At 41.9% G+C, this 11,619-nt stretch overlaps 1 protein-coding gene across 2 annotated transcripts in view; it reads right to left on the bottom strand.

Moving 5' to 3' along the window:
- TEKT1 (tektin 1) overlaps positions 1-11,084 on the bottom strand; it is a 25,271-nt gene extending 14,187 nt beyond the window's left edge. Inside the window, exons 1-4 of one of the 2 annotated variants that reach the window (XM_006863283.1) lie at positions 10,878-11,080; positions 6,778-6,943; positions 2,267-2,395; positions 1,616-1,759 (exon numbers count right to left, since the gene is read on the bottom strand). In XM_006863283.1, coding sequence (XP_006863345.1) covers positions 1,616-1,759; positions 2,267-2,395; positions 6,778-6,943; positions 10,878-11,067 — 629 coding nt within the window. In that variant the 5' untranslated portion in view covers positions 11,068-11,080. Of the gene's footprint in view, positions 1-1,615; positions 1,760-2,266; positions 2,396-6,777; positions 6,944-10,877 lie in introns of both variants that reach the window. The other variant, XM_006863284.1, reaches the window with a different exon arrangement.
- Between the last annotated feature and the right edge of the window lie 535 nt (positions 11,085-11,619).

The following is an 11,619-nucleotide window of genomic DNA, read 5'->3' as shown; positions in this document are numbered from 1 at the left end:
TGTAGTGTATGCCCTTTGGCCCTTTGGATGGTTGATGATGCATGGAGGGGATTGTAACCATAGTAATGAAATGATATACTATAGGATGAATGTAAAACGAATGTTCTCCCATGTAAACTATCACATAATTCACAATAAAACATTAAAAAAAAAAATTAAAAAACTGACTTTGCAGTCTAGTGCATTAACCCACAGTGCCACACCAGGACTCCTTGATGCATATATAAGTGTATAAATAGAAGGGCAGTGGGGATACAGTGGCAGAATTCTTGCCTTTTATGCACGAGACCCAGGTGTGACATCAGGCTGATACTCTTCACGTGCCGCTGCCCCCCATCAGTCAGTGGAGGTCTGCATACTACTGGGCAGGTTCCAGAAGTTTCCAGAAGAAGCAAGACCAAGAAGAAAGGCCTACTGATCAGGTGTTGGAAGTCAGCCAATAAAAAGCTGAATCTGAACCACAACAGTTCAAAATCCAACCAACCACAGGGATGGCACAGGACCAGGCAGGGCCTCAGGGGTTGCCATGAGTCAGGAGACAAAGCCAAGGGAACAAAACCTATCACAGTAATCAAGAAACCCATACACGTGTATATTAATTTTGTAACTTGCAGACTTATATTTGAGCCTGATCATGCCTCTCAGTAAGAAAAAAATTTTTTTCGAAGCCTTCCATAGAAGTATGTCTTAGAGTGTGTATGACTTAATCACTGCTACATTCACAAAGTGTAGTAGTTATGAATAGGACTGCGAACCTTAGGGTCAGCAGTTCGAAACTACCAGCCGCTCCGCGGGAGAAAGATGAGGCGGTCTGCTCCCGTAAAGATTTACAGCCTCGGAAACCCTGTGTAGGGTCGCTATGAGTCGGAATCGACTCCACGGCACACAACAACAACAACAACATGTATCTAAGGAGCTCTGGTAGCATAGTGGTTACGAATTGGGCTGTGAACCTCAAGGTCAGCAGTTCGAAACTACCAGCTGTTCCATGGGAGAAAGATGAGGCGGTCTGCTCCCGTAAAGATTTACAGCCTTGGAAATCATGTACAGGGTCACTATGAGCATACAATAGCAACATATCTATTATAATATTTGTGTACTTTTTTACAGCTATGTTTTACTTCAAAAAGATAGTTTTAAAAATCAGAATGAGTTAGGTCTGTGATGTAATGTTAATTGAAAAACAAAGTTAGATATTATATTAAAAGATCTATAGCAGAATCCCATTCTTATAAACAAAGCAAAATGTGTGCATATATGTGTATGTATATATTTGCATGAACATATCAACAACATTGTTAATCTCAGGAGGTGAAAAGACAGTAGGTAAAATGGTTAACTTTTTCTTGATATGATTCCTAGATTTTTTCATATCATAATGATTTTATGTCAAACTTTCCTAAAGTAGGACCTAGCCTGGAGGACCCTAGAAGTACTGGGTCCTGTTTCAAAGTAGACCTCATTCAACATCTGCCTCTGCCCCTTGGGCCTACCTCTTCTTAGCTCCCAGCCTGCTGTGAGGTCGAAGGCACCATATCCTGTCTAAGAAGCGCTGGGATGTGACCAAGAGAGGGAAAGACAGCAAGTTCATAGCAGCAGGCAGGGACCCACTCACTTTGGTTCAATCCTGGTGACATTCTCAGAAAATCTGATGTTTGGTGAGTTGTTATGGAGTGAGAAGCAGATATTGTCAATGGTCAGGGCCACAAACTTGTCCTTCAAATCCTTTTCCAGGTTGTACTTGGCAGAACGGTTTAACCTGAAAGGAGAAGGTGCACTAGTTCTCCCTCTAGAATACTCAGGGAGTACCTGCGCATTCTAGGGTGACCTGCAGAATGAAGCTAAAGATAGATCTAGTACAGATGGTGGCATTTCCTTCCCCACAATCCCAGCATCTCAGCGCATGCATATAGATATGGGCATATGGTCACTAGATGCCTGGTTACAAATTCATGTCACCAAACTTTTGACTTCAAGATTCTGTCCTACAAATCACATTTTCTAATGCCGCCTCTGTAGCAGTTGTGTGTATGGGATCAGCCCTGGAGGGAAACTGCTCCACTCTCCTCTAGTTTATAATCAGGGTGTCATGTATGAAGGGCTGGCCGGGTCTCACCTGAGTGCTTCTGGGCAATCTGGGGTCATAGAAAGTGTTTGTGAGAACATTGACCCCCACTTCTGTACTATGAGACCCAGACTTTGTGGGTGCTACCTTTTCTAGAAATGTCAGGTAGATACTCGGAAGGCAAGCCCTAGATGGTCATACCTGATCTGCTCAGTAATCTCCTCCAGGGTGCGGGTCAGCAGGGCCATGATCCCCTGGAGGACCTCAGACTCCTTGATGAGCTCCTGTTCCACTTCGTCATGCATCAAGTCGACCCCAACTCGCTGCTCCCTGACCAAGAGAAGGGGTGCAACTGGGTATTTGCTAACATATTAACATTTAAAAATATCTGGACAACTGGTTTGAATTTCACCCAGTTGGATGTGATGTTGCTCTTGTTAGGCGCCGTTGAGTCGGTTCTGACTCATAGTGACCTCATGCACAACATAACAAAGCACTGCCCAGTCCTGAACCAGCCTCACCATCATTGTTACTCTTGAACCCATTGCTCCTGCCTCTGTGTCAATCCATCTCCTTGTGGCTCTTCCTCTTTTTTGCTGACTCTCCACTTTACCTAGCATGATGTCCTTCTCCAGGGACTAGTCCCTCCTGATAATATGTCTGAAGTATGAGAGTCTGGCCATCCTGACTTCTAAGGAGCATTCTGACTGTACTTTTTCCAACACAGATTGTTTGTTCTTCTATAAATCCATGATACTTTCAATATTCGCCTCCAACACCATAACTCAAATGCATCAATTCTTCTATGGTATTCCTTATTCATATGCCAACTTTCATATGCATGTAAGGTTATTGAAACTGACATCTTTGCTCTTGAACACTTTAAAGAGATCTTGTGCAGCACACTTGCCTAATGCAATATGATGTCAAAGACTTCTTAGATGATACAATGCTGTTGTTATTGTTAAGTGCCATCAAGTCAGTTCTGACTCATAACGACCCTTTAGAGGATTTCCAAGAAGCGGCTGGTAGGTTTGAACCACCAACCTTGTGGTTAACAGTCTAGTGCTGATCATACAATGGCACTCCAGAACTCCTTTAGGTGATACGATGGGGGATGGATATTAGTTGGTATCTGTGTGAGTTCAGAACATCCAAAACATAATAGAGAAAAATCACTTTGGGACTGACTAGTCATTTGGTCTGAAAAATGTTAAATGGACTTTTTTTTTCCTCCCCCCAAACTTGACCATCCATGCTGGAGTTTGTTCCTTTTCACTTGTTAACTGGAAACTTTATCTTTTCATCAGAGTTTCAAACCAGTTCTTCCCAGTTCAGTCATAGCCAATGAAGTGAAATTGGCAAGGGCCCCGATTTGGATAAGCTGAGTGTACCGGAATGAGAATCGAACGGGAAAAATCACAAGTTGATGACCTCTTAGTAAATAAAGGCAGCATGCCCATTGTTTAACAGTCAGCTCTTGGCTGGCAGAGTCAGGCGCAACAGTGCCGAGCTCAAAGATGATGTCGCCGCCCACTTAGAATGTCCCCACGTAGAATGCACGTCACTGCCCGCAGTTCTGCCAATAACCCAATCTCCCGCATCAGGAAGGGCTCACTCCGCCTTTTCCAAGTCTCCCATTCCAGCGCTTCAATCTGTCATTTTTCCCAGTTGGTTATCATTCTAGTAAGCCTACATTTTACATATATGGGTCTGTTCCGATTTCTCTGCATTGGTCATGACGGACAGGTTGGAATAAATTCCAAGCCCTGTGTTTTTGTTTTTGTTTTTCACTTAGAATTTCAAGACCTATGTTTCCTTCCTTGACCCTACTCCTGTTTTTGGGTAAGGATGTAAATCCAGAAAGCTACGTAATAATAATTACTAGTAATAATAATAATTGTTATTATAAAATATCTTTCTGGATTTAAGACCTTGTCCAAAAAAAAAAAAAAAAAAAATTATTACCACTAATAAGGAGTCCTGGTGTGGCGCTGTGGATTAATGTGCTGGACTGCAAGGTCAGTTTGAACCGAAAGGTCAGCAGTTCAAGCTCACCAGGTGCTCCTCAGAAACCTATACAGGGTCACTGTGAGTCAGAAGTGACTTGACAGCACTTCACAACAACAACAACAATCACTATTAAGTGAAGGCCTGGTGTGGCACTGTAGGATAAGCATTTGACTTCAAGGTCAGTTTGAACCACAAGGTCAGTGACTCAAACTCACCAGCCACTCCTCAGAAACGCTATACAGGGTCGCTGTGAGTCGGAACTGACTTGACGGCAATTAACAACAGCGATAAGTGTAAAGTCGGCCAATGAGATACACTGACACAGTGACAGTAACAATGGGCTGACACCTAACAACTGTGAGGCTGGTCCAGGACCGGGCAGTGTTTCCTTCTGTTGTGTACAGGGTGCTGTGAGTTAGAATTCAATGACACCTAACAATTACTAATGATATGAATACTGTTACCACCACCCAGCACAGCAGGCTTTGTCCTGAGCATTTTATGTGCATATTTCCAGTTAAGCCTTTCAACTAAAATACATATAAAATCTACTGCCATAAAGTACATCCTGACTCATAGTGATCCTTAGGGGTTGAGTAAACCTGGTGTGGCGCTGTGGGTTAATGCACCAGACTGCAAAGCCGTTTGAACTGCAAGGTTGGCGGTTCAAACTCACCATCGGCTCCTCAGAAACCCTATACATGGTCGCTATGGGTCGGAACCGACTCGACGGCACTTCACAACAACAAGACCTGTCCCATGAGGAACCTGAATTCAGCGAGATTAACAAATTTACCAAATGTCACAGAACTAGGCATTACACATGCTTTTAAGATCTATACGATACTGCTCCCCAAACTGACCCTACTGTTCTTTCTTACCCACAACTCTTAGTGTGGTGCTATAGGTTAAGCCCTGGACTGCTAGCTACAAGGTCAGCAATTCAAACCCTCCCACTGCTCCCTGGAAACCCTACACAGGGTCGCTATGAGTTGGAAACGACTTCACAGCACGTCACAACAACAAGGTGATAGTGCTTGGGGGGCAGGCTCCACCACTTACTAGTTTTGTGGCCTTGGGCATGTTATATGACTTATCTGTGTCTAGGTTTCCTCTTCTGTAAAATGGGGATAATTAATAATACTTCACAGGGTTGTGGCGTGAAGTGGGTGAACCATACATGCATATGGCACAGTATCTAGCACACAGTACATACAAACTCAGTGAATTTAGCAACCTCCACAACTCTTGTTATTATAATTACCCCAGCTCTGAGACAAGTGGGGAGAGAGCCCTTTGTTCACCTGCTGCTCCCATTGTTTCATGAACTCTATAATGTGGCTGGGATACTACCGCCTGGTGGCGCTGGAGTGCCCTGGCTACGCTCTGAGGGACCAGCACGTTTCAGGAAGACAGAACAGTGTGGCCTAGTCCATTTAGGAAACTGCAGGTCGCTCAGCACAAGGCAGACATGGTTGGGGATGAGAGGCCTAGAGACGTCACTGGGAGGTCCAATCATGGTGCTAACCTAAGAAGTTTGAGGTTTTATTTTGAGGTGATTAGAACATGGCTTTGTAATGAGATGATTTTAATCATGACAGTAAGCTGCTAAAAATCTACATTTGGAACCATTCATTCAGCAGCCGGAGGGGAGGGTGAACTGGATTGGAGGGGGTCTCCTGGCAGCAGGAAAAGCTGTGAGGTTCCCTAGGGCTAGGATTGCCATCACAAGCATGCCTGGAGATCAAGAGAACTTGTAGGAGAGAAGTAACAAGAAAAGAAGTGCGTTTGTAAGGTAGGTTCTGGTATACAAAGTACTCTGTGTAGCTCTGAGTCCTGGAGCAGATTTGTTATCCCACAGATGCTGGAATATTTGATTTTTTTTTTCCCCTTGGCAATAAAATCCCAACTCTTTTTACCTAGGCATCTGACTACCTAAAGTGGTGGTGTTGGTGTTAGTGGTGGTATGCCTTGGAGTCGGTTCCAACTCGCAATGACTCTATATAGGGTTTCCAAGGCTGTAAATCTTGACAGGAGCAGAAAGCCTCCTCTTTCTCCCGTGGAACCACTGGTAGTTTCAAAATAAAGACTACCATTTCCCAGTCTTTATTGATGTGACCAAGTGACTGTTCCAGTCAATGGGATGACTGTAGAAACGGTGAATGCCAAATTACTTTTTCCTACTGGCTGGAATGCAAACATAATGGCTGGAGCTCCAGCTGCCATCTTGAATCACGAGGTAACCTTGGGAACAAAAGTCATATGCAGTGGAACAAGATAGCAAAAAAGCCTGGCCCTTTGAAACCATGGAGCACTAAAGCCAAACCTGAACTGGCTATCTGCGGACTGCTTAAATGTGAGAGACAAAGAAAATTTCTTTATTATTTCAATTTAATGTTATCTGGGGAGTTTTCTGATACAACCAAAATTAGTCCTAACTTACACAGTCCACATATGTGACAGTGTTTGACCCTCCCAATAGCCTATATAGAGAAAGAGGTCATAAATAATTATTCCCACTGAGAGGTAGGGAAACCAAAGTATGAGTGTTCCTTCTACTGCCCATCAGAGGCATGCTGGGATCATTTCAGGTTCTAAAAGAACGCAAGCCCAATTGCCTTCATCTAACCCGATACAGCCAGCTTGTACCACCCAGCATTTCATTCCCTGTAGCAGATGACGGGAACCTTCCCTCCTACCTGTATGTCAGGCATGTCTGGGTGATGTGCAAGGGCTCTTTTAAGGTCTCCAGGGCTTTTTCCAACCTGATCTTAAATATCAGTAGATCCTCGGTTACATGCACAAGCTGCTCAACTTTGTCATCTAACTCCTTCTTCCAGAACTTGACTTCCTCAAGCCTCTGTTCTGAAGCACACAAGGAAGTTACACCAGGGTTAATCTACTCCCAATGGAGCCAACTTTCAAATTAGAAACTTGAGGATTATTGTAAAACTACCCGGGAGATGTTCTTTTCTTCTTAGAGCTTTGCTACTTGGGATTTGTTTTCATCTTTATCACTGTTTGTTAGCAAAGATGAAGGGAGGAGTAGACATTTCTTACTCTCAATATCACAATTATCAAAAGATCATTCTAAACTCACGGACAAATCCTTCAAGGCCTATTGCTTCCATCTGAGTATACAACTGACCAGTTTCTTGGAATAGGCCATCGTTTCCCGCTGCACTGCAGCTCTGCTTGTCACATATCAAATGGATGTGCACGTGTGGATTTGCTCTGGACTCTTATGTTCTAGTGGTCAATGTATCTATGCTGACCTATACCCCAATGGACTTAATTACCACTGCTTTATAATCGGTCTTGAAATCTATGGGGAAAGTTTTGTTCTTCCTCATACAAGAGCTGTGTCTATTCTTTATTTCTTTGATAGTTAGGTTTTATTTTTGATCTTCTGCATTTCCCTGTGAATTTTAGAAGCAGTTTATCAATTTCACCAAAAACAAAAACGGCCGGGATTTCCATTGGCGGTGGTGATTGTGTGCCACTGAGTCAGTTATGACTTGCAGCTAGCAGCCCAGCTCCTAATCCATTATGCTACCTGGACTCCTTCACTGGCATTAGAGCTATATAGTAGTTAGGGAGACAAAACATTTTAGAAATACTGAGATGTCTAATCCATTAACATAGCTCCCTGCATTTATTTCATTTGTTTTTACTTCTTTCAAGAATGATTTGAGTTTTCAGGGTAGAATGCTTGCACGGTTTTTGTTAGATTTACTCTTAGATATTCTATGTTTTTTAATGACATTGTGAATAGTTTTTTTTTTTTAAATGATTTGATGATGCTAAGGTACAGACCTTAAAACCCTTACTCTCATGTGTACTGACAAATTATTGTGGGAAATAAATAAGAACATCTTCATTTTTGGCACCTACTTACTTGCAAGGTCAGCGGTTCAAATCCACCAGCTATTCCTTGGAAACCCTCTACAGTGTCACTATGAATTGGAACAAATTCGATGGCACTTAACAACAACAACAATGATTTAAGCCTGACTATAGGTTGATCAACTATCAACACTCACGGAAGTAGCAGTCAAGAGATCAGACGACGTATTGCACTGGGCAAATCTGCTGCACAGGAACTTTTTAAAGTATTGAAGAGCAGAGATGTCAGCTTGAGGACTACGGTGCGCCTGACCCAAGCCATTGTGTTTTCAATAGCCTCATATGGATGTGAAAGCTGGACAGTGAATAAGGAGGATCGTAGAAGAATTGATGCCTTTGAGTTGTGGTGTTGGAGGAGAATACTGAAAGTGCCATGGACTGCCAAAAGAACCAATAGATCTGTTTTGGAAGAAGTGCAGCCAGAGTGCTCCTTGGAGGCCAGGATGGCTAAGCTTCATCTCTCCTACTTTGGACATGTAGTCCGGAGGAAACAATCATTGGAGAAGGATGTCATGCTGGGTAGGGTGGAAGGTCGGAGAAAAAGAGGAAGACCCCCAACGAGATGGATCGGCCAGGTGGCATCATTGATGGACTCGGGGGTGGCAGCGGTGGTGAGGTTGGCCCAGGATCGAGCATTGTTTCGTTCTGCTGTGCATGGGGTCACTATGAGTCGGTTCCGACTCGATGGCACCTGACAACAACAACAATAGGTTGATATCATAGCTAAGAATCACCCCAATAGGAAGACCCTAACGTCTAATATTACTGGCCTGGGAGAAGTTTGCTTTATTGGCCATCAAGCTCTAGCAGTCTTTAGCCAGATCTTATCCATAGATGTGTTTGCTCCACTTGCCCAGTATTGGAAATACATGTAAATCAGTTGTTAATATAAGCAGTCTCCAGATTACAAGCAAGTTTCATTACTAAATTCAAATCTGTACATAAATCAGAATAGTTGGGTATGATTTTTTTATTTATATCTGACATCAGTTAACCAAATGTTGATCTTAACCTACCGTGTACTTTTCTATGCATAAAAAGCAATAAAGAAACACTTGCAGATACACTAAACCATCTTTAACATAATATAGTAATAAAAATGTTTTGATGTGCAGCGCTAAGTAGTTATCAGTTTCTTATTATTAACCACTGTATGTACCTCTAGTTTTTATTGTAATAGTTATGTGGGTTGTATGCATGCACATAAGTTGGATGTCTGTAACCTGAAGACTGCCTATATTGAAAAAGTGAGGCAGTGTACATAAAATTCCAGCTTTCTAGTTTTTTGGGGGGAAAAAATCAGAAGTTCATGAACCCCTATTCTTTGAGAGAAATGGGTTTCAATTGAGTTGCAGTTTGTGTTTAGCTGGTACATGTGCCTCCATTCCTTATTGTCTTACATCCAATACCCACCTTAGAGATGAATGAGCTTATGACCTCTGGTTTCTTACATTTTGGAGTTTGGGAGATTTTGTTTGTTTCCTTTGATATTTTATGTTTGCTTTGGTTTTCCTTATTTAAGGATGTTGTTGTTATATGCCGTGGAGTCATTTCCAACTCATAATGACCCTGTACAGTGTTTCCGAGGCTGTAAATCTTTACGGAAGCAGAAAGCCTCATCTTTCTCCTGTGGAGTGGCTGGTAGTTTCGAACTGCTGACCCTGAGGTTAGCAGCCCAAATTTAAATACTATTGTTGTGGGTTTGTTTCTGATGTTTTACTTTCTTACTATACACAAAATATTTTGTGTAGTTGGTTTCAGTTTTGTCCCTGCTGATTTCAGTGAGTTGTGTTTTCGTGTTCTTTGCTCAAGGACTACCTACTCAAGTATAGCTAGTGCACTTAGCTTAGTTTCTTTCAGGATCAAGGTGGATGCTTTCATATAAAATCTTATTTTTAATTCCTTCTCTAGCAATTCTTAGCTTTGCATAATTATACCTACAATGGAATCAGCATCCTAAAGTCACTAAAATAAATCCTCCTACTTCAACATCACAAGATCTTCTAATGCTGCTACTTAATAAAAATGCCCAAGGCCAGTCATAGCACATCTTAATGAACCATATAATACTGAATCTTGTGCACATGCTCTAAACATCTACAATTCCTCAGAGTTTCACAGGCTTATCTGTTTAAAAGTCCATGGGAATATGGTCAACAGGTAATGCTGGCCTCTGCTTTCCATATCAGGAATAATGCCCTAACCTCTAAACCAGGAGATTTCTTAAGTGGGTGTGGATTCTGGGGCCAGAGGTTGGTGGTGGTGATATTAAGTACCCATTTTATCAAGGCTTTGAGCCACAAGGTGGAATATTTGATGGGTTATTATAGTTGGCCAAAGAGAGTCTTCTTCTTCTACGGCTTGCCATGAGAACAAGCCTCTAAAAACTGTTCCTAAGTATGGAATTTCCCAGAGAAAACTAGGCTTCCTTTAAGACTCCACTCAAATGTTCTTCTCTAAGAAAACTTTCCCACTTTTCTCAGTGCCTGCTTGCTGTATTCCTACTTTGTTTGTATACTTGACTCCAGCATCTATCTAGCTATATTTTGATTCTTCTTTTTTTTTCTCTCTCTCTCTGTCTTCCTCTTCCTCCAACCTCTAAAAAGCAGAAGCCACAATCGTTTTCTGTGGTATTCCCAATGCTCAGTCTGTAAACTCTCAGATGCTCAATAAATATGCATCAAATGAATGAATGCATGATGGGTGGATGGCTTAAAATCAGACAGTCATAGGGAGTGAACTTAAACACAGAACCAGGAGAATCTATGTTTGTGTATTTAGTATCTGAAGAATAATATATTACCAGCCTTAAATATCAAATGCAATAACAGTATCACTAAACTTCAAGTCTCATCCAAACATACTCACAAATTTATCAAGCACATTATGTTACCTAGTTTCTTGTTGACGTCATTTTGAGATTTTCTTGAGGTCTTTTCAATTTCATCCACAAGCCTCTGGCTTTCTGCCACCAGGCGTTCAGATCGGGATCTTTGAGCATCTGCGCCATGGTATTGGTTCTTGTTAGCTATGTGCCACTCTGAGGGCAGGAACTTAGGGGGAGGTTGTAATAGTTTGGCCATGTGACGTTCCCAAAGTCCTAGTCAAAGGCAAACTTGTTTTAGATTAACTAAAAAGCAATTTGTCCTTTTTAAAGGTCACCTTTCATTAGCATGTAACATACGAGCTTAAATATGCATAAATCATTGTCTGTACACAGAACGAACACATCTGTATCGTCAGAACCCAGGTCACGAAACAGAGCATGACCGGTACTCAGTAACCTCCTCATACTCCTTCCTTGTCACTACTTTCCACGCCCGCCCTCACAAAATAACCACTTAAGCTGACTTTGAACACTATAAATTAGTTATGCTGCTTTTAAAAACGACAAGGTGGCTTTGAAAAGGTCATAGAAAAAAAATGAAATGAAAACATAATGGATTTTTCCATTAACTTTTTAAAGCGTCCTTGTATCAACAAATCAAATACTATGTACTCTTTGTATCTGAGTTTTTTTACTCAACATTATGTTTGGATTCAAGGAGCTCTGGTAGAGTAGTGGTTACCAGTCAGGCTGCTAACCTCAAATTCAGCAGTTCAAAACTACCAGCCAAGATGGAAAACCTATGCAG

The sequence above is a fragment of the Chrysochloris asiatica genome, unplaced genomic scaffold, assembly GCF_000296735.1.
Source record: "Chrysochloris asiatica unplaced genomic scaffold, ChrAsi1.0 scaffold00054, whole genome shotgun sequence".
NCBI classification, from domain to species: Eukaryota; Metazoa; Chordata; class Mammalia; order Afrosoricida; family Chrysochloridae; genus Chrysochloris; species Chrysochloris asiatica.
Note: the sequence above shows the minus strand (reverse complement) of the source record. Positions and strands in the feature narration are given on the sequence as shown.